This window comes from Nanorana parkeri, unplaced genomic scaffold, assembly GCF_000935625.1.
Source record: "Nanorana parkeri isolate BGI_ZX_2015 unplaced genomic scaffold, ASM93562v1 scaffold929, whole genome shotgun sequence".
Taxonomy (NCBI): Eukaryota; Metazoa; Chordata; class Amphibia; order Anura; family Dicroglossidae; genus Nanorana; species Nanorana parkeri.
The window spans coordinates 425,307-447,392 of NW_017307197.1; the positions used below are offsets into that span (position 1 = coordinate 425,307).

Here is a 22,086-nt window from a genome sequence, read left to right on the forward strand (position 1 = left end):
TATTGTTTTTTAGAGGACAGATAGGGCTACATATTTATATCACATATGTGTGTCTAACGCCTGTGTCTAACGCCTGTCTAACGCCTCACTTAGGACAAATAAAATATAAAAAAAGAGGAAAAAACGTTAAAAAAAACAAGTTTTTCCCAGTTTTGATTTGTAGTATTTTTTACAAAACCAGCACAGCTAAAAAAAAGAATGCAATAAATACATTCATTTATTTGTCCTTTATTTATTTTTTCTTTACACTTTTCACTATTTTTATTTTTTTACACTTTTCACTATTTTTTTTTAAACTTTTAAAATGTTTATTTTATTTATTTAATTATATCAAGCAGTCATTGTGCATTAATCTCACTATTACTGCTTGATAAATTAATACATTTTTGGTTATTATTAGGCTGCTTCAAACTTCAGTACAGCCAATAATAACACTGATCCTGCAGCAGTTCAGGATTCAGCTATCACTAAAGGTTTTCTTGAACGTTCCAACAAAGGTTTTCTTGAACGTTCCGCTTCAGCTGCGGCGCCTCAGTATACCGCGAGCAGCAGCTCGCGGTATTCTGCGGTGTCTCAACAATAATAACACTGATCCTGCAGCAGTTCAGGATTCAGCTATCACTAAAGGTTTTCTTGAACGTTCCAACAAAGGTTTTCTTGAACGTTCCGCTTCAGCTGCGGCGCCTCAGTATACCGCGAGCAGCAGCTCGCGGTATTCTGCGGTGTCTCAGTATACCGCGAGCTACAGCTCGCGGTATACGGAGCCTAGGGTGACGGGAGGACGCTAGTTTGTGTCCTCCCGTTACCCTAAGGAGAACTATGGGGAAAAGCCTTAACCCCATAGTTCTCCTTTAAAGTCTGGTCAGTGGAACGTGAATTCTCACTGGTTGCCTCAGTTCATCTCCCAAGCTTTGTACGTTGTCCTAATAAATCAGCTTATACGGGCCCTGAACCAACAGCAAAGAAAATGCATTCCATCAGTTCATTAGGATATGGACTGGCATTACTGAGGTATCAGGTTCATTGTGCCTTAGTGATATCCATTGCTCCTTGGGAGTTGAGGGACTAAACACGAGATCAGGGTCAATATCAATGTCTGCTGATGTGTTCCCCAATGTCAGAGCTCATGTCAGTGTTATAACCATGAATGTGTCCTGTTGAAGTACATGGTTACCACATATGAATCCTGACCTTACAAGTCTCTGGTCCCTTTCAGCTCTCACTCGGCCTCAGATTTAATGTCCAGAGGTTAGAAAATGCAGGCAGCATCAGCTTTGATCTACACGTGAAAAGGTAAGCCTTGTAGTACATGCAATGCACACAAAATGGCTTTTATAATTTGCTGTTCACTTTAGCAGGCGGGGCAGTGGCACAGAGTCTCTGATTTCCAGCTCTAAATTGTTGTCTCTCTCTTTTTGCTATGCAGTCATAGAAGTGTGCACATTACTTTACACGTGGATCAGTTTCTGTGAATGTGTTTCAATAGAATAGGATTTTAACAAAGTCCACTCAGTTTTCCCATAAGGCAAATGAAGTGGACTTTCGGAGGAGTTCATGAAATGGATTTACTTGTTGCCTGGTTAAGGTTTTCGTTATCATTTCTTGATACATATATTGGTCAGGGCACATACAGGACCTCTTAGCAGGACCACGTCAACTGGCTTGTGGACAATATATACGGTAGGTGTCACCTAGATTGTCTCTTCAGGGAAATGACCAAAACGTTTTTGTTTTCCAAGACCCTAATCAGTTCTCTTCTGGGTCCTGGGAGTTTTGTAGAGCTATTGGTGGGATAAAGCCTTCATTCCTAGGTCCACATCTTACTTAGTATCCAGACCTCAGTATTAGTCTCAGCTATGCACAGGCCTTTATATATGTGAGCTGACTAATGCTCAGGGCTCTCTCTATCTCTACTGAGGGAGCCTGCTGCTGGGTAAAAAGGCTGAGTGCTGACAGAACACTAAAAAGCCAAACAAAGCTGCCTGTTTGTTTTGAGGAATCCATTGGCTCACCCCGTTAGTCATGAACTGACATAAGTTTAGTTAGTGGCTCCGATGAGCAGATATTTGTGTGCTTTATGCTATGAACTTGCTGTGCAAAGGCCTCCTGCATTGAAACTGTGTCTGCTGCCTTGCATGACTGTTCCTGGGTCATGCATGGTTGGTTTCTCACTGTCACTACCAGTTGAGTCGCTTTTCCATACAATTGGGGATGTACGGATACCAGTGTTATCGGTATTGAGTACTAGTACCACATTTTTTTTCCCGGTACTCGCCGATACCGAATACCGATACCGGAAATCCCATTACGGAAGTCATTACACGCCAACCGCCATCTCCATGCTCCCTAGTCACCAGGTGGCAAGGAAGCATGGAACTGGCTTTCTGGCCAAACAGGAAGCCGAGGGTGGGTAATGACGCACTGCCTGGCTTCCTGATTGGCTAGCTTCTCAAACAATCAGGAATCTGGGCAGCAAGCCATTATACGCTGCCCGGCTCCATGCTACGTCGTTACCAGGTGACGAGGAGACATGGAGTCGGCTTTCTGGCTAATCAGGAAGCTGGGGGTGGGGGGTGGGTATTGACTCGCCACCTGCCTTCCTGATTACCCAGCTTCCTGAATAGTCAGAAAACTGGGCGGCGAGTCACTACATGCCCCCCAGCTTCCCGACTAGCCGGGAAGCCTGCTCCATGCTCCCTGGTGATGAAGGAGCATGGAGCCGGCTTCCCGGGCCAATCAATAAGCTAGGCAGTGTCTAATGCCGGGCTTCCTGATGCCGGACGTTCCAGTATTGGGATATGCATCGGGAGCATTTGGGCGAGTAAGAGTACTCGCCCAAATACTCGGTATCAGCACTGATACCGATACTAGTATCGGTATTGGTGCATCCCTACTTACAATATATATCTTTAATTAAAAAAAGAATTAACATAAAATTGACCCGAACCATTATAGTTTCCCTTTAACATGCCGGACTCCCTACAACACTGCATTTCCCCAATAGCAGCCCAGTAGTGAACCTTTTTATCGGCAAAAAAAAAAGATAAAACTATTAAGAAATGTAAAATATCAAGATATCAGAGAAGGAAATCTTAAGGAAGGGAAGGAAGTGATGACACAGAAGGGTTATTATCACAACATGATGACCCTGGAGTAATATGTCATAATCTCAGACATGTTTTTTCAATGAAAAAAGATCATCCATCTCCCAAGAAAATCTTGCACATTATTAAATGAGGCTGACAAAGCGTGGATGTACCTTGTGCTCTGCAGAGGGGGACAGGAAGTTGTGATGGTGGCGGGGAGGCCAAAAGAGCAGATACACTGTGTGACCAGAGTGATTTTTGTTCTCGTATGTTGTTTTGTGTCAAAACTGGAAGATTTATGAGGGTGATCTCCACTCCCACCAGTGTTATTACTGGAGGGGAGATCAAGGCTCAGGTCAGCTCCTTCTAACTTCCATCTGCCTTGAAGGGAAACTGTAGAGTCTTATAAGTGTGGTAATCATTTTTATAGCCAGTACAAAAGTGTCTTTCCTTATGACTTTCATATTTTTACTTAGTTGCCATTCATATCATTTCATGATGGTTATTTCCTAGACAGATTTTAGTTTTTAGTGGCCAAACTCCAGAAGGTGCTAGTATAATGAACTAAACTTGTATATTCAACATGTATGTAAAGGAAATTCTTGGGAAGTTTTGACTAGAGTAGGAAAAGGTTAGATCAGACCAGGGCATTCTATGGTCCGTTGGCCGTATCTGGTCCTTGATCTATGCAGACATCCCAACCTGCAAAACCTTATTTCAGGGAGGTGCCCTTCTCATTTCAGGGAGGTACCGTCTCTGTTTTTTTTATTTTGACAGCGGCCGTCGGCCACCTTCACAATAAAAAGGTCTGCAGTACGTACACAGACCTGTGCTCAGTTATGGTTGGCTGACAATGGATGCACTGGCCTCCAAGCCTGGTGCATCCACTGCAAGCCATAGGTCAGCGATGGGTCCGTATCCAGATCTCTTTCCTCTTTAGTCCTTGGTTGCTATGACCACTGCAGTCCTAGCAACCAATGACAATGTCTTCTCACCCCCAGCTTTACCCTGACCTACCGTGCATTACAGTGCTGCAAGTGCATTGCATTGCCATTCATTTGAATGAAATTGAAGTTGGGTGCATGGAGTTTGCATGTTTTCCCTGTGCTTGTGTGGGTTTCCTCCGGGTACTCCGGTTTCTTCCCACACTCCAAAGACATGCTGGAAGGTTAATTGGCTCCTGTCTAAATTGGTCCTGTATGTGTGTACAATAGGGACCCTTAGACTGTAAGCTCCTTTAGGGCAGGGACTGAATGTACAATGTGTAAAGTGTTGGCTCCTATATACTGCAAACACCCACAATAAAAATTCACTCTCTGTTTGTTCTGGTGACCACTTTCTCTGGGACAGAAAGTGAGAGGGAAATCGAAAAATGTAAACTCTCTAAGGCCTGGTTTACACCTGGCCGTTTTTGAGCAGTTGGAAAAGCGCTTTTAAATGCCCAACACAAGAAATTCCATGATTTTCAATGGCCCCTGTTCACACCTGAGCACAGAAACAACAGCAAGGAACCACAAATTTCCTGAAAAGGTAAATGAGCTTCTTTGGGCAGTTAAAAGCATGTTTAGACTTCAAGACTTCATGCCCCATAGACTTCAAAGAAAACACCAGAAACACGCAGCAGAAGCATGTTGCACATTATATTGCTTGTTTAAATGCGCGTTCGTCCATTGCCCTCAATGTTTCTCAAGCTGCCAGTCAAAACACGCATGAAAAATGTGCATAACGCGAATAAACGTGCAAATAACCACATGCTGATCACACGTGTACAATCGGTGCTGCCTAGGTGTGAACCCAGCCTTAGACTGTAATTCTGTACACAGATTTCTTGTTGTGTCCTAAGGGCAGGAAGTGAAAGGAAATCTCTCCAGCGGGACACAGGCAGCAAAGAATAATATGATGGGCAATTTACCTATTCCCTACTCTCTCTGAAGCTAAACATTAGTTTTGGCTTTACATATACTCTAAATCAGGGGTGGGCATTTCTGGCCCTCCAGCTGTTGTGTAACAACAAGTCCAATGAGGCATTGCAAGACTAACAGGTACAGGCATGGAGCAGGTCAGAAAGCTCTCAGCCGAGCGGAGAGAGCAGCCAGTCAGCTGCAGGCTCCATTTGGGTATTCTGAGAGAAGCCATTGGCCAGGGAATTCCTTAATTAATACTCGTAGGCGTTGATGGAGGAATCTGTTTAATATTTTTCAATCAGCACACAGGTTGAATGAAAAAATAGAATGGTGCATACCCAGCTTTAGGGTGACAACACTTCTCAAGTATCTTAATGATCTCATTATTTGGGGCTTATGGACATAAATCCTAATTTCTTTGAATCCTGCTGGAGCAAGGCCAGGCCGAGGGGTAGGCACAACAGGGGGCTGCTTGGGTGCTTCATCAGGAAGAGGTGCAAAAAGGGCCAGACCTGCAACCTATGTTGCTGAAGTAGTTCACAGCTCATCGGGGGGTGAACATTGTCCTCTTCGCCTTGGGTGTTAAAAGGACCGTGACCCGGGACTGTGTGGGGGGCATGATGATGTCATCACAACCCCTGAAACAACACTTGCGGATGTACCCATGAATCTGCTGCGCGAACACTAGGGAGAAATCAGCTAAAAATAGCCTTTTTGCAGAAAAAAAGTCCTGGAATCTATTGGCTTCAACAACACAATTCAGATATTTTCCACTGCGAGCCGATAACGTCCGAAAACTGTTTGTTTTGCGTTCTTTCAGATCGCATTCCGCCAGATTACATGCTTGTTATTACAAAACACGCAGAGGGTTCCAGAAAAATGTCAGCGTGCTCGCAGCCGTCGACGCTTGTGAAGAATGTTGGGATGGAAAATACAAAGGAACAGAAACATTCTGACAAGTGTGGATAATGATCTGATCACATCGCAAAGCCTGGCAGCGGGCCGGCCCGTGTTCGCATAGCCAGGGCGTAATTAGTTTATTGCAAAATCTGTCGTTGATTGAAGTGATGAATTGGGGATCTGAAGCTGAAGTGGGATTCTTTGAATTTGTTTATTTGAGAGTTTTTTTCATTTATTTACAGAAAGGAAAACAAAAATAAAACATTTTTTTTGTGTCGGGATCAGAATGTCTCTGTTCAGGGGTGGCCTGATGTACCCTGGAGAAGGGAAGGAACCTCTCGGGGGAGCATTAAACAATTTGTTTTCATTTTCTCACATATCGCTATGTCGCTGTTACATTTTTCCTGCTGTTCACCAATTTCTAAAGAGTTGGCCCTTATCATTATGATGCTGCTCCTTCATTGGCCAGTCAGCATGCTGGGGGCGTGTTCATGACCAAACTTTGCAGCTGGTGCGGGAGTGGAGGTCAAGGGTCTAGCTATGCTGCATGGCAGGGGTATCTGGATCATAAAACTGACCGCATGGACAAATTCTTTGGTAGGCAGAATTTAAATTTGTGAACAGCATCGACTAGCAGCTTCACAGTTCACAGGCGACTTGATGATTTTTATCTCGGCTTAAAAGAGAACTCCAGGAAAATGTTTTTTTTTAACCCTTGGAGTACGTGAGTAGCCCCAATGCAAGGGTTAATAAAAAGTTTTCCTGGAGTTCTCTTTTAAGCTGAGATAGAAATCATCAAGTCGCCTAAAAACTGTGAAGCTGCTAGTCAATGCTGTTTGTTTGTGTCAAGGGACAAAAATAACAAAGATACACTCAATCGAAGCTCCGAGCCGGCCAGCTGTCACAGCGCTCCCTCCAGCCTGTCTTCTCCTCCGCAGCACATTGGAATCTTCCTCAGGGTACTCACCTCTATACACAGTGTATAGATGTTTCATGATTTACAGGACCTTAAACAGCTGCAGAGGAGGGGGAGAGCCGCTGCAAGGACCGGTCTAAGAAGAAGCCAGCTCAGAGCTTTGGATGAGTATGACATTTTTTTTAAACCTAGACACAAACGAGAACTTAACCCTTGCAGTAAAGGGGTAGCCCCACTGCAAGAGATAATAAAATCCTGGAGTTGTTTCAATAAAGATGGCTTTTATGACAAAACTATATGATGTTCTTGTCGACAAGATTTCTAAATCTTCCTGTTGTAAAAACACTAAACACTAAAAAGCTACGTTATATATTTGACATGTTTCTGATTTATAACTGCTTTTTCAAACTTGTCTTTTTACAGTTCCAATAAGGACAATCCCAACAGTAACTTTGTTAGTCTAGAAATCCTTATAACCGCCATGGCCCAGGTAGAGATACGAGGGTAAGTCGGTTGCATTTGGTATTCTGCAAGTCTGTAATGCTAACCGTGCATGGCTAAACTTTTCTCCAACTTGTAGATTGAATGAGAGAAAATCAATATATTCCTCCATCAGCAAAAAATAGCGTGGATGAAGGAATCACCAGTCTTTGTGTCTGTATGTTTTCCAGAATTCCAGGTAGAAGCAAATCCTTGTGAAAGGGTCACTTCTAGGGATGCACTGATATGAGTATCGGTATCGGTGCAGATGCTGAGTATTTGGGCAAGTACTCGTACTCGCCCAAATGCTCCGATGCCTGGCCCAATACTTGGGCTTCCGGTATCAGGAAGCCAGGCAGCGAGTCTTTACATGTTGCCCAGCTTCCTGATTAGCTGGGAAGCTGGCTGCATGCTCCCTCGTCACTTGTGACAAGGGAGCATGGAGATGGCTTCCTTGGCCAATCAGGAGGCCAGTCAGCGTGTCATTACACGCCCCCCCGGCTTTCTGATTGGCCAGAAAGCTAGCTTTATGCTCCCTCGTTACCTAGTGACGCGTTGACCGGCTTCCTGATTGGCCAGCTGTTCGACCAATCAGGAAACCGGGCAAGGCATCATTACACGAGGCCCGGCTTCCTGATTGCCCAGAAAGCCAGCTCCATCCTTTCTCCTCACCAGGTGACGAGGAAGCATGGAGACGGCTTCCCGGCTTCATTACACTTCGCTTGGCTTCCTTAATGGGACTTTCGGTATCAGCGAGTACCGGAAAAAAAATATCGGTACTCATACTCAATACTGATCCCTAGTTTAAAGCATTTAAAACCTAAAATAGGGGCCTTCTAAAGTGGACCTAAGTAACATATGGGTGTCTTGCTGCACTTACTGGTATAGGATGATTCTTGAAATCCTGGTGGGTGCTCCTTTTGCAAACTTCTAAAGTGGACCTAGACACAAACAATACACATGAAGTCCTTTTACCAGTCTAGCTTGGATGAAGAAATAATAACTTAGCAAAGGACTGAAATACTTTTCCTGAAGAAATTGTTGCTCTAGCCTTCCTTCGGGGGATGCTTGCACAACCAGTGGCTATGGCATTTGTTCATATCATCTCTGCTGAAAGGGAGGGTCAGAATTCAAAATGGCTGGATGGATTGGCAGGGTCTGCAGTGATTTTACAGACGATAGACACAGAGCATGGACAACATGTGGCTGGAGACATACTGCAGGAGGCAGTCAGAGACTGGGAACACAGTACATAAGACTCCTAGAGAACTCTGCCATTAAAGGCCCCTTTACAAGCCAATGCTCACACTACTGATTGCTAGGGTCCGAAGGATGCACAGCAAGTACCAAAGAGCTACATGTGGCCCTCTGGCTGCTGGCTGGGCACCAGGGATTTAAAACCTGTCGAAAACTGTATTTTATTTACAGGCATCAAGCTAAAATTTACACACAGAAGCTGATGATCCGTCAGCAGTGGGTCCTGTCCTATTGGGCAGCTCCAAAGTTTCATAAGGGCAAACAAGCAGCCGCTGTCGTGCTGTCTCTTTAGATAGCCCATATTTCTCTGGAAATTCTTTGTCATTAATTAAATGTTTATTTGTAATAGTATACATAAAAGAAACGTAAAGCAAAGTTCAACAAATGTATAAACATAAAAAAATGATAGTTGTCCTTAAACACAGGTCCACTATAACTCTCATATGAGTCCAGTAATCCTTACACCACTTTTTCCTAAGCTCTGTTAAAGCCTTTTAGTCTGTTCCCAGCAGAATAAAAGCGAATTTTAGGGTATTCAATAAGACCTGATTCAAATATACGTCAAAAGAGCAGGATTCATCCAATTTTAAAATCAGGCATGGTTAAAAGACATGCCCTAAAAATTTAAATAAAAGAGCAAATCCCTTAAAACGCAGGCTAATAAGATTTACCTAACAGGATATAGGGCCCACGAATATAGGAGTCCGCATCCTGTTTGATAGCATAAGCAGGCTGCCGAAGGACTGCGTCTGCTTATTCTCCCCTCTCGGTAGACCGCCAGATCCTTGGACTTTGGTGACCTCCCAAAACGTGTAGCAGATCCAGACAGTATGCACTGACATCACTTACATTAAAATGAAACAGGTTCTCCATTCCCCGGAGGGGAATAAAATTGGAGACTTCTGTAGCTAGAAAGGGGAAGAGCGCTTGTGTTCTGAAATCACTTACAAAGAGTAGGAGAACTGGCTACATTTTATGTTGTTTTATTATTTTTAAACTTGTATTGCCCCTTTGTCTTAGCAATAAAAACAGGGACATTGATACATGTCATAGGTTAATGTAAAACACTGCTTGTGCTGCGTTAGGCTAGTGCTGTATGCTAGATGTAAAATGCACTGAACGCTGCTAGCTGAAACCTCTAGCTAAATAAAAAGCAGGGCATTTGTTTTAAAATTAGAAGCAATTAAAATCACTGCAACCTATTAACTAATTTACATACTTACACTGCAATAGGAGAGAAGCTTTTCTGAGTCTGCCTGACTTCCTGTCCTGGTGGCACATTGTGTATCAGAGTACATCAAGGTGTCCCTGAGACAGGAAGTGAGAGGTAATCTGTCCAACAGGAACGTAGATGGAAATAAAATTGACAAAAGGAGAAGACTTTGGTTATCCAACAAAGTTATCTAACCCCCACCTTGAACATTGTCAGACATTGTCCATCAGTGTCACATGATGACATAAGATCATTGCTAGATCTACCCAAAAATGACAGAAATCAGGAGATGCACCAGTTTTGTGGGAGGACATTTTAAATCACCTTTAGCATTCACAAACTGCCATTTTTATGTGAAGGAATATTCATTTTAGGGTTCCTTCATCCCATATATTTTTCTGAATAGCACCCCATTTTGTATTGTTACCCCAATGCACCGCAGCGTACCACAAAGCATTATGTGTTGCGGCGTGCTGAACTGCAAAAAAAATGCACTACATGTTTGTGTGTTGAGGTGTGTTAGAGCCCATTGAATTTTAAAGGACTGTCTAACGCAACACGTCTTAATGCGCAAAGCAAAGGCTTGGTGTTAATTAGCCCTTAGACCAGGGGTGGGGAACCTCCGGCCCTCCAGCTGTGGGGAACCTACAAATCCCATGATGCATCTGTCTCTGGGAGTCATGACTGTGGCTGTGAGAATCTTGCAATGGGATTTGTAGCTTCAACACAGCTGGAGGACCTGAGGTTCCCCACCGCTGCCTCAGACCTAAGCTGCAACTCCAGCTGACACTTTTTTCTTTTTAGTTTTGGATGAAGTGTGGAAAGATTTAAAGCCAAGTCAACATTTCATTGCTTTCTATGTCTGCATATGGGAGATTTGAGTGTCAGGCAGAATAGGAAATGAGGGAAGACTTTCCACTTCCTACCTATTAAATGAATTGAGAAGAAAATCTTCCAGGGGAAAAATGGGCACTATGCTAAATTGGGCATTTTCTAAAAAAGAGTGAGAACAATTTAGAACCTCTGTCCTGATTTTATAGCCGTCTGTCTCCCCCATGAGGGAGATTTCCCCTTACATCCTGCACAGTAAATGGGTGACAGACAGAACAGAACCAGATGAATAGAGATGTGTCCCCATGAGGACTACTTCTAAAATCTGGCAAAAAATCTTCTTAGAGAGAATTTAAAACTGAAATTCTCATTCCGTCCCTACTCCATCCAGAACTGAGGACAGTATTGGCTAAAGTTGGACTGTTAACAAATTTCATATAATTTGTAAGTTGAAGAGATCAAAGCTCACAATGGCCTCAGAATCTGAAATAACAAAGTGTCTATTGGCTTTCTAGAGGGGAGACTTGGATAGAGTCCAAACTCCTGATGGACCCTCTGTCGTTCTGGATCACCCCTTTTTGGTGGGTAATACTGCCATGTAACCCAAGCAACAGAAAGGGGAAACCATTTGTCAAAGGGGTCTATATAAATATATATAATTTACCTACATTAAATCAACCTCCATTTGCCGCTTCTGTCCAAGATTAAAAAATGAGGTAAGCTAAAACATTGGGTTTACTAGTTAGACAAATACAAACTTCGTTATATTGCTTTTTGTTACATTTTAAGCAGTAAACCACATTCATCAGTTTTGGAATCTCAGCCACTGTGTATATCCTCAGATATAGACATGTTCCAAGGGGGACAACCTTTCCAGACCTGTATAGCATCAAAATGAAGAGAAAAAAAAAAGCAATTTCCCAAAAGGACCCTGCAGGCACACAATACACTTCACATACAGTGTCCTCCAAGCGTCTCTATGGAAAAATCAATTTAGAATTGTGTGCAGCCAACCTTTACCTGCCTATAACACGATGACTTGTCATCATATGTTAGTAGAATAATTATATGCATTCCTTCATTCATAAATACTTCCTGTTGGCTCTGAAACCAAGACTGTTCTGGTCACATGGCTAGCGCAGTGGCCTCAGTGAGGAAGCATGGGCAGAGGAACTTAGTTATTATGGATAACAAGCTACAGTTGTGTAAACTGCCGGATAAAGGTTTTTTTTTTCTTCCTAAGATCACACGAACGGATGACAGATTTGGTAATAAAATCCTGCTCTCTCTCTGACCTCCTTACCCCCAAGCTTAGCCTCTATCTTGGTGTGCTTCTAAAGACGGCATTTACTTTGTATAGCTATAGACTTCAGTGTGGCATGCAGGAAAATGTATATTTGAGGAAATCCACTTTCAGGGCTTGTTCACATCATCTCCAGATCAGATCCAGACCAGTAAGTTTTTTGCCTGCTCCAATAACGCATTCCCATAGATTGCAATTATATTTCTGAGTGTAGTTCACACCATTGCGTTTAGTTATAGATACCGATACTTTGCTTTCAGTACTCGCTAATGCCGAGTACAGATACTGGTGCTTCCGCTGGCATGGAGCCAGCTTCCCTGGCAATCAGGAAGCCGGCTCCACGTTGTTTGGTCGATTGTGATTTGCTGGGAAACCGACTTCCCAGCCAATCAGGAGTTGGCTTCCCGGCCAATCAGGAACCGGGCGGCGAGTAATGACCGGCTTCCCGACTGGCCGGAAAGCCGGCTCGATGCTGATTGGACGGAAAGCCGACTTCCCAGCCAATCAGCAAGGAGCCCGTTGTTTGGCCGGCCTGATGCTGATTGGCCGGAAAGCCGACTTCCCAGCCAATCAGCAAGGAGCCGGCTGTTTGGCCGGCCTGATGCTGATTGGCCGGGCAGCCAATCAGCATGGAGCTAGCTCCCCGGCCAATCAGGAAGCTGGGAGTCGGGTCATTTCTCGCCACCTAGCTTTCTGAGCCAGCTCCATGTTTCCCTATGGCACTGCTGGTCAGAGGAAATCTTCCTCTGACCGGAAGTTCCGGTATCGGGGAAGGTATTGGAGCATTTGGCCATGAGCAATGAGTACTTGCCCAAATACTCGGTATCGGCACCGATACTAGTATCAGTATCGGTGTATCCCTAGTTATAGAGCTTTCAATAAGAGTCCAGCATGTCACATTTTTCTGGTCTGGAACACACTAAAACGCATGTAAATGCACGTGAGAACACTAGAATGCACTGGAACACACCTAAAAGCCAATTGAGAAGAAAAAACGCACTTGAACAGATCAAAAACACGCACATCCAGATCTGGTCTGGAGATGGTGTGGTCATCATAACGGAATAAAGTGCTTGTACTTTCTTTCTATCATGTGCCTTTATCAATTACAAGGTGATGTGGAAGTCATTGTCTCTTTAAATATTGAATGCTTGTTATATGATGGTTATATATGCCTGTCCCTCGCATTCTGGGTGTCAATGTAGGGGTGAACCAGATAGAGAAAAAAGATATCAGCATCATTAGACTGGGGAGTAGATGGACTTGTCTCCAACCTTTCTGAGGATGAGAAGGAGGGACACCTTTAATCATAAGGTTACACCAACCAAACTTTTGAGTCTTATAGCCTGTGTCTTATTTTACAGTGTGTCTAATCCTTCTCACATCATCCTGCCCATTGCCAACTGGGAATCCAAACAAAAGCCAACCGAGGAAAGTGAAATTGGGCCACTGGTACAGCACATCTATGAGGTATGGCTTACTTTGTCCTGCCCATTCTAGTCATATCCTGGTGAGGTGATCCATATACTGTACTGCCTGATAAATATGACAATGCAAAGAGCAATGACAAAATGATGTTACCCGTACTAATCAACCATAATTCAATGTATCATCTGACTACAGCAAACTGAATATTTTTGGTTGGTATGAATTGCTGCAAGTATATTTAGTCATTTAACTGCATTATTGTAAGGTCAGTCCACCCAAACCTGCTATTTCCGTGTTTGGTAGATGCTGGAGATTTATACTCCCTGATAGTTTCTTATATTTCTTGAGGACTGTATTGGTGTGACATTTGCCCCGAGTTCCTGGTTGTGCACACCTTCTGTGCCCATTATAAGGGGTTCTTACCCTTTGTGTTGGATTTGTATTTATTTTCAAAATCTTCCCGGCGCAAATGAATCGCAGCAAGCCTTCCTCCTTAATTAATTCCACCTGATCACACTGGGGCAGTTCCACAAGGCAGGGAACCTTAACATCTATAAAATGACAAAAAAGGAGAGCGCCCACTCCATGTGAAGGATCGTTTAATAATTTGCTTTAAAAAGTAGTAATGTACTCACAAAAGAAAAATGACACAAGCGTATCTAATGGTTCCCCTCACAGGAGGCTATTGCCCATCAGAAGCCACAGCGCAGCCTGGTCAGCTCACGACAGAGGCCGTCTTCCAGCACTGAGTGGCAGGCTTAACGTGTTTCTGGGGCCGGGCTGTAGCTACCATGGGGCGAGTGAGGCACTCGCCTCAGGCGCAGCTGAGAGGGTGCGCAGCAAGGGCCGGCCTGGATGCACCCCCTCGCCCCTGTTGCCATGGCGAGCACAGGGCGCCCTTGGCAACAAGGGCACCAGGCAGCCAACACAGCCGTGGCTTGGCAGGGAGAAGAAGAGCGGCACAGGGTCCAGCTTCTCCTCAAATCCCTGCTGCTCTCACCCACCTGTATGGGCAGAGGACTCTGTGTCTTCAATTTCTTTTTCTATTTCAAAAAGGAAAGGTCAGGGGTCTGTTTAGACCCCTAATATTTCCCCAAAGCCCCCCAACAGTAAAAAAAATAAAAGAATATTTAACACACACACACATTACTAGACATGTGCAAAGACTAAAAATTTGTTTGGGACGAAATGAACGGAAACTAAAAATGTTTTCATTAGTTTCATCAAACAAAGATTCGGCCACCAGCCCATTCTGCGCATGCGCGCCGCTATCCTGGAGGTGGGGCGCATGACGTCACATACTGCACACGTCTGTTGGGGGGCACAATTTTCTGTACTTGCCTCGGGCACAAAAGGAGCTTGCTACCGCTCTGTTCTGGGGCACATCTTTCACATGGAGTGGGCGCTCTCCTTTTTTGTCATTTTTATTTATTTATATTATGGAGAATGTATCATGAGCAGCTGGAACACTTATAACTTCAGGGCAGACTGAAGCAAAGTCTGGAATTATGGTGGGGAGGTCTTACTGTCTGAGTATAGAAGACATATACCAAGCCGGGGGCTGACCTCACAATAGGTCTGAGACCATTTATGTATATTTATGTATATGTATATTCTAACAATGTATATTGATTGTAGCTTTTTTTGCCAACAGCTTCACAATATAGGACCAAGTGCAGTCGGCGAGACACACCTTAGCGTGGGATGGCCTTCACAGAGCCGAGAAGAATTTCTACTTTATGTTTTTAAAATTGATACAGAAGGACCAATAACATGTCACCCAAGTAGTGCCATTAACTCCTTAGACATACAGGTAGGTTAAAACCTCTAAACTACATTATCTGCTGGTCAGATACAAGGAATTTCCCCTTGTTATATTGCTTTGCTTTTAATTTTAAAGTGACCTTGTCACTGTATGGGTTGGCAACAAACCTAAATCCGGTTGTAAAACACGCCACTGCTGAGTTAGAGTACACCTATCAGCAGGGGCCGTGAGCATTACAAATCGCAGAGCTATAGATCTGGCTCAGCAAGGGGCGTGTCAGACCTCTGCAGAGAGTCTACTGCTTACATGCAGAACGCAAGTGTCCCACTCTGCAACATGATGTCAGGGGACAGGCTTTTCTACTCAGGCTGTGGCTGCGTTCTAAAGAAAACGAACTGCAAGACTTTAGACACCTTTGGTTTGGATGCACCTGGAATATTTTTAGCTGATCTACACACAAAGTTCTATTGGCCTTTCCATGTAACTTTTACACTTGAAATATATGGTGTTCTGGTTGTAAGAATTGTATTTGTTGAAAAAATTGTGTTTTTTTATGTCCTTCAGTCTAACTTAAAACAAGAAAAGGGAATGTGACGACAAGGTTCCTGTAATTAAATTAAGTTGTTTTTTTCCTTGAAGAAAATATATTACCCATAGGCTGTTCATTTGTAAAGGATACCCTTTCCCTGATATATCACTTGAGAGTGTTCAGAGACTGTTGGTGAGAATGACTCCACAGCTCGCTCGCTTCCCTCTTGGCTCTCGGATTGGGCAGAGTTTGCTGCCAGCTTTGTATAATTTCGCTTCTGAGATGACAAACTTTTGCGTTGTCTGTAGCTTTTCCTTGGCTGCGGTTGGACCCCCCCCCCATGGTCCTATTTGTCTTTCTTTTCCAGTGATTTTAATGCAGTCATTCCCCCTGACCTTACCACCATTGGGATTTAAGGAGATTATGTCCTAGACTTTTCAGTGCTGTCCCCTTGCCCAGATGTTGTGCACATGTGAAATGCTTAATCCCATTGGAGGGGAATTCCGTTGTTTGTAGACTGTTACCTCATTGTATATTTTGTTTTGTCTTTTATTGTTACTATATTAATTGAACAGTTGCAGAGACGTTTGTTTCCCGGAACATGACACGAACTGTTCATTAGCTACGATATATCTTTTCTTGAAATAGAAACCCCTTAAAATCCAATTTAAAGTGTAAGCTATAGTTAGGATAAAGAAACACTAATATTTTGTTAACCACAAGTATATGGGTTTGGCTTTATGCACAAACAATGTTCAGACGACTGCTTTTTGTGTGTGTAAGCCTAAAGGGACCATGTAGTTGTTTTATACATATTTTCTTTATTTATTATTGTCAAGACTATAAAAAAATAAATTCTGATTTTGTTTTATAAGTTAGCAAATATTGCTTATTAGTATTTTGCAGTCTCCTATCGATTGAGTTGTAGTCTACATATAAAGTTATTTTAATTGTGTTGAAAGAAGCCTATTATTAGCTGTTTGTCATCATACCAGTGACTCATTCCATTATCGGATGGTTAGTAGGAGGTTTCAGTCAGCCAGTTTGTATTTAATATGAGTAGTACATGGCTCGTGGCTCATGTGAGACTCCGACCACAAGTGGAAGGCAAATTAAGTGGCCGCATTTGTGGGAGGAGTCGCACCGGCGTCTCGTTATTTAGGTGGGGAGGGCCGGAGGTGACTCGCACGCAGCTTCGTTTCTGGCTGTCCCTCCCCCTTCCCCTAGGTTACTTACTATTTAATAGAGTATGCCACTTTATTTGGCATTACTGACCTCAAGATCACGGCACACCTCAGGTTTGTATTTAATATGAGTGGTACACGGCTCAGGGTCATGTGAGACTTTGACCACAAATACATATATATATACTGCAGTATGTGGTCAATATGACAATTGTCTAAGAGGTGCTGAAATCTTTGATATCTGTGAACAAAGTCATATAGCTCCCATCTATGGTGCCCAGTGACCTTGGCATGCTCCCTCCTGTGATCTCTGCAGTGAGACTGCTAGGTACTACCTTTCTCGCCATTATACCATATACATGCTGCAAGGGGGTGAGATCCATCCCATCCCATACTTTGTGCACTGTTTTTTTGGGCCGCATGAATTTTTATTGAGTACCTAACGATTGTTTTTGGGATGTACATGTTGTACTTTCCTTCTAATTGCTGATGGTGACAATATTGCTTTCACTGTATGAAACCGAGCGTGATATTTATTGATTGTTAACCTCAGTGCTAGCCCATGAATACATTGATTGCTCTGTCAGACTCAGTTTTAGAGGACTTTGCATGATTTACACAGCATTTTAAGCTAATAATTATTCATTGGATATTTTACTGCTATACCTACATGATAATGTGCATGTTGTATTGGTCAAGTTCACAATTTAGTTCATTTTTGGGACCTTATGTCAGGGCTGGACAAGTCCCAGGAGATGGGTAGCCAATGCTTTTCTAACTGTTGTCAATGGAGCTGGCTGTTAAAAAAAGCCTGCTGGCTCCTGAATTGGACAGACTGGCTCCTGGATTCCATACGGATTTATCTACCCCTGCTTGTAACGTATATAGTTTGAGTGGGTACACAGTGGTTTAAACAGTTTGGATACATTGAGAGAAATGTATCCAAACTGGAGCAGACAGAATCTGAAGCAGTTATCCATGGCAAGCAATCAGCCTAACTAAGCAAACTAAATATAGAAGCTGATTGGTTGCCGTGGACAACTGCTCCAGATTCTTTCTGCTCCAGTTTTGATCATATTTCCCCCCATGGTATACAACAAGATTGTTTAAGTAATCTGACAATTTCTTTATGCCTAATGTGCATACCTAAATCATTATATATATATATATTGCTTTTATCTGGTTTTGATTTGTAAAACTGTAATTTTATCTGACAATTATAGTATTAAATACAGGCAGGTTGCCACCTTCAATCTGCAGTGCTATCTCCAAGCTGAAGGTTTGTTTTGTCAGTAAAGTCTCCAGCCTGCATGTGATTACTATGTCATAGCTAACATAGAGCCAACATAGTGATCACATGCTCAGAAACTATACTGATTGGTCCCTGAGACCAAAACTGTCAGTGACAGCTGGGTTTAAGGGAGGAGCTTTATTGGCATATCCTCAGCATATGACATTAGCATAGTGCTGAGGAGTGTTAAGGTAGGGATTGTGGAGGGGAAGCAGTTAAGGTTTAAAACTTGGATGGAAAAAGAGGGGATTTACGCTCATAGCAACCATAACCTCCTAGAGGGGATTGGATAAACCTCTACAAATTCTTTTCTTTCTATACAAATTGTCAATTGTCAGAGTCTGGGAAAGATCAGTTTCCTTTTTATAGAATTTTTGAAGTGATGTTTGCAGATAAATTCCATTTCTCTCCCTTGCAGCAAAATACAGTCCCGTCTACTTGTAGTACTAGAATTAACCTGATGTTGTCTGAAGTCGGCTTGATATGAACATGGCAATCACAGCATTGCTCGTAGTTTCCCAGGTGATTAATGACCAATTTCTTTCTTTTAGCCGAGTGAAGCAGAAGCAACTCCGGGATTAACGGCTTATTTGCGTAACTCAAGCGTATCTCAAGCAAGGAGTCGCAGAGACGTGGCTGTGGCTGAGCCCCTCAGGCACATCCCCATCCCAACTAAACTGCTGGTAAGAGCTGAACATTACATGTCAAAGGGTTCTAAAGGCACAATTCGACTCTGCCGGCGACATGATGTGCCTGATCACATTAAAGTGACTCTGTCATGTTAGGTCTTGAACATTGTCTAAGCCAGCATTTCTCAATCTTTTTTTAGTCACGGGACCCTTTAAAAGTTTGCAAAATCTTGAGGCACCCCAGTCTAAAATGTCATAAATTTTAAGGGGGGGGGGTACCACTCAAAAACATACAAAAAGTGGGTTTTCTCACAGTGGCCCCTTTAAATCAAGATTCCCCGCTCACAGTAGTTTTTCTCTTTTCATCAGAAGCCCCCTTCTTTACATCAGGAACCCCTTTCACATCAGAAACCCCCCTCCCCAATGAGATCCCCCCCCCTTTCACATCAGAGTTAGCTCAAGAGCCCCCTTCACATCAGTCTACATTCCTCCCTTCACATCCACAACCACAACATTTTGAGGCACCCCTGAGGAAACCATAAGCCACCCCAGGGTTCCATGGCTCCCTGGTTGAGAAAGGCTGGTCTAACCTACCTTGAGAAGCCTGCAGGTAGGTTTTGTCCTTCAGATCGGTTTCCATCTCCCTGTAGAGTCTTTAGAATTCCTAATCCGGGCTGTACTCAGGTCCTTTACTTCCACACAAGGTGGCACTTTCTAGGCAACTGTCAAAATATATCAGTGTGTATCGCATACTTGAGTTACCAATCTCTACTGCTTGATAGATCATTGCCAAAAGTACCTTCCTTCAAATATTCTCATTGGTCTCCCTGTGCACCTTTCCTCCTTAAAACTTACAGAAAAATAAGCACAAAACAACTATATCGCCAGGCTGAGAGGAACCTGCAGACTCACTTGCACAGATGTGTTATTCTGCAGATTTTTTAATTGAACAGTTTGAAACCATTGTTAGAATCTCTGAGCTTCCAAACACTAAGCCGCCGGCGCCTTCTTATCTTTGGTCCTTCTCTTGCTGCTGGCCAGAAGGAAGAACCGGTGCATAAACCAAAGCATCACATTTCACAGCTTTCAGCTATTCATCCAAGATTATTTTCCATAGACTATGCACACTGTGTAGAAGTCAGGTGAGGTTGCAATCAAATGTTTTCCAGTTTGGATTCACGCAAAGTTCCTTCATTTGAGAGTGCACTGGGGTTCACACACAAACTACAAAATAGCTCTTTGAATGTAAGAGAAGTCTGCAGATTCCTTGGCAGTTCTTTAACTTCATTGCTGTCACGTAGAAATGCAGAAGATAATAAATGAAAAGGTTATTATTATTATTATTATTATACAGGATTTATATAGCGCTTTACAATATAAGGAAGACATTACAGTTACAATAAAGTTCAAAACAAGATGGTTAGGAGGGCCCTGCCCATAAGAGCTTACAATGATAAATAAAAGGGAGAGCAAGTGATACAATTGGTGGTAACTGTGTGGGAATGAGTTGTTTAAGAAAGTGATAGTTCAGTGGTTAGGTTAAGGTGGGATAGGCTTCCCTGAAGAGATGAGTTTTCAGGGATCACCTAATAGCAGACAGAGTAGGAGATTGCCAGACTGGTTGGGGTAGCGAGTTGCAATGATTGGGAGATACTCTAGAGAAGTCCTGGAGGCAAGAGTGGGAGGAGCTGATGAGGGAGCTAGAGAGTAGAATGTCTTGAGCGAAGCAGAGGGGCTGATTAGGGTCATACTTTGAGGCGAGGTTGGAAATATAGCTGGGGGCAGAGTTGTGGATTGCGCTGTAAGAGGTTGAGAAAAATCTTTCCAATAACTGATATAAGTATTCTCCACATAGAGAATAGTTGAAGAAAACATAGAAAACATAAACATTTCTCATAGATGTCCTTTAAACACCACCACCTTCTAATTATATGTTGTCCAGCCCCTTCATTCAGCAGTCCAAGACCAGATAGTTTAATGGCTTCTAGTGATGAGCCTGGACCCCGGTTTGCCAAAGCATGAATGGCATGGGGGTGTGGGGGGCGGGGGTTGGAGTAGCTTAGCTCCAGAAAGAGAAGGGCTTAATGTCCGTTTAGGCAGATGTCCTGTTTAGCTTGGGCCTCGATTCCAATGGCCTCCAGAGGGACATAGGAGTTAATGTGTAGAATAACAGAGGTGCTTTGAGGCTGAACATCTGCAATATTGTTAGCTTAGGCAGTGTTTACAGGTCCACCCCAAAGAAGCACTACATGTAACTGTATAAAACTCCCAGCTGTTTGTTTACTTCTATGTTCCATTAAAAGTATTAAATCAAGAAACCTCAACAGGTCCCCCACTATCCCCCAGTAGAAATGAAGCCTCTCCAAGCCAATTTTAAATCATCACATCCTCCTCTTGAGTAAGGTAACAAACATTCCCTACCTGCACATCACAAGCTGTTTATCAATTAAAGGCCACCATCACTGAAACACGGGTTAAAGGGTCAGTCCACCTAAAAGTGAAAATAAAGATTCAAATTTAATTATAGGTAGACAGTGGTGGGCTAAGTCTTAAATGTCACGCATACTCTGCCAATAAAATCTCCCTTTAAAAATTCCCAACTCCCATCCATCTTGGAGTTTTGAAAGTTCCCCCCCAAACTTTGCTTCTTCCAGCTCTTCCTGATACCTTATACATAATATAAAATAAATGAAATGTCCCACCATAAGGCTGGCCGTACTGTACACTGTTAGAATTCTGTGAATCAGCAAAAAGTTTTAGTGTGTGATCCTATCAGCTCAAGAAAAGCCAATTACTGAATTAAAGTGACACTAAACTCAGGAGTTAAATCTTAAAAATACATTGAAGTACCTTAACTGTTTTAACAGAAATGTATCTTATTTGTGTATCACTCGGCTGTAGATCCTCAAATCATCTCTGAATTGGTGCTGACACTGTCCTTCCTTCTGGAGGGGGGATACTTTTGTTCCCCATGGTCCCTGTGTGTGTTGTAAAGTAGTCACCGCTCCAAGCTCACTCCTGTGATGGACTACAATCTCAATACAAATTACTAAACTAAACCTGAGATGATAGACCATCACGGGAATGAGCTTGGAGCGGTGGCTACTTTACAACACACAGCTATGTAAATCTCAGCACTGGATGGACAGAAGTGAAAACCTATAGCCAGAGAAAACAGCTACCATATATGTATTTAATCTGTATTTGCCTTAGCTCTTCAATGTCTATCAATACTTAAATATCAGTTCTGGGTGGGCTACTTCCTTAAGACTTGAGGATTTTCAGCTAGCTGTCTCTATAAAAGACTGTAGTTTCTGACTATGATCACCAAAGCCATAACAGTTCCCTCCAAGGTGTAGAAAGAACACCC

At 43.0% G+C, this 22,086-nt stretch overlaps 1 protein-coding gene across 1 annotated transcript in view; it reads left to right on the top strand.

Moving 5' to 3' along the window:
- ITGA8 (integrin subunit alpha 8) overlaps positions 1-22,086 on the top strand; it is a 144,437-nt gene that overhangs the window by 103,136 nt on the left and 19,215 nt on the right. Inside the window, exons 22-26 of the mRNA XM_018566262.1 lie at positions 1,217-1,293; positions 7,230-7,310; positions 13,255-13,360; positions 14,973-15,131; positions 18,639-18,770. Of these exons, the coding sequence (XP_018421764.1) occupies positions 1,217-1,293; positions 7,230-7,310; positions 13,255-13,360; positions 14,973-15,131; positions 18,639-18,770 (555 nt within the window). The remainder of the gene's footprint in view (positions 1-1,216; positions 1,294-7,229; positions 7,311-13,254; positions 13,361-14,972; positions 15,132-18,638; positions 18,771-22,086) is intronic.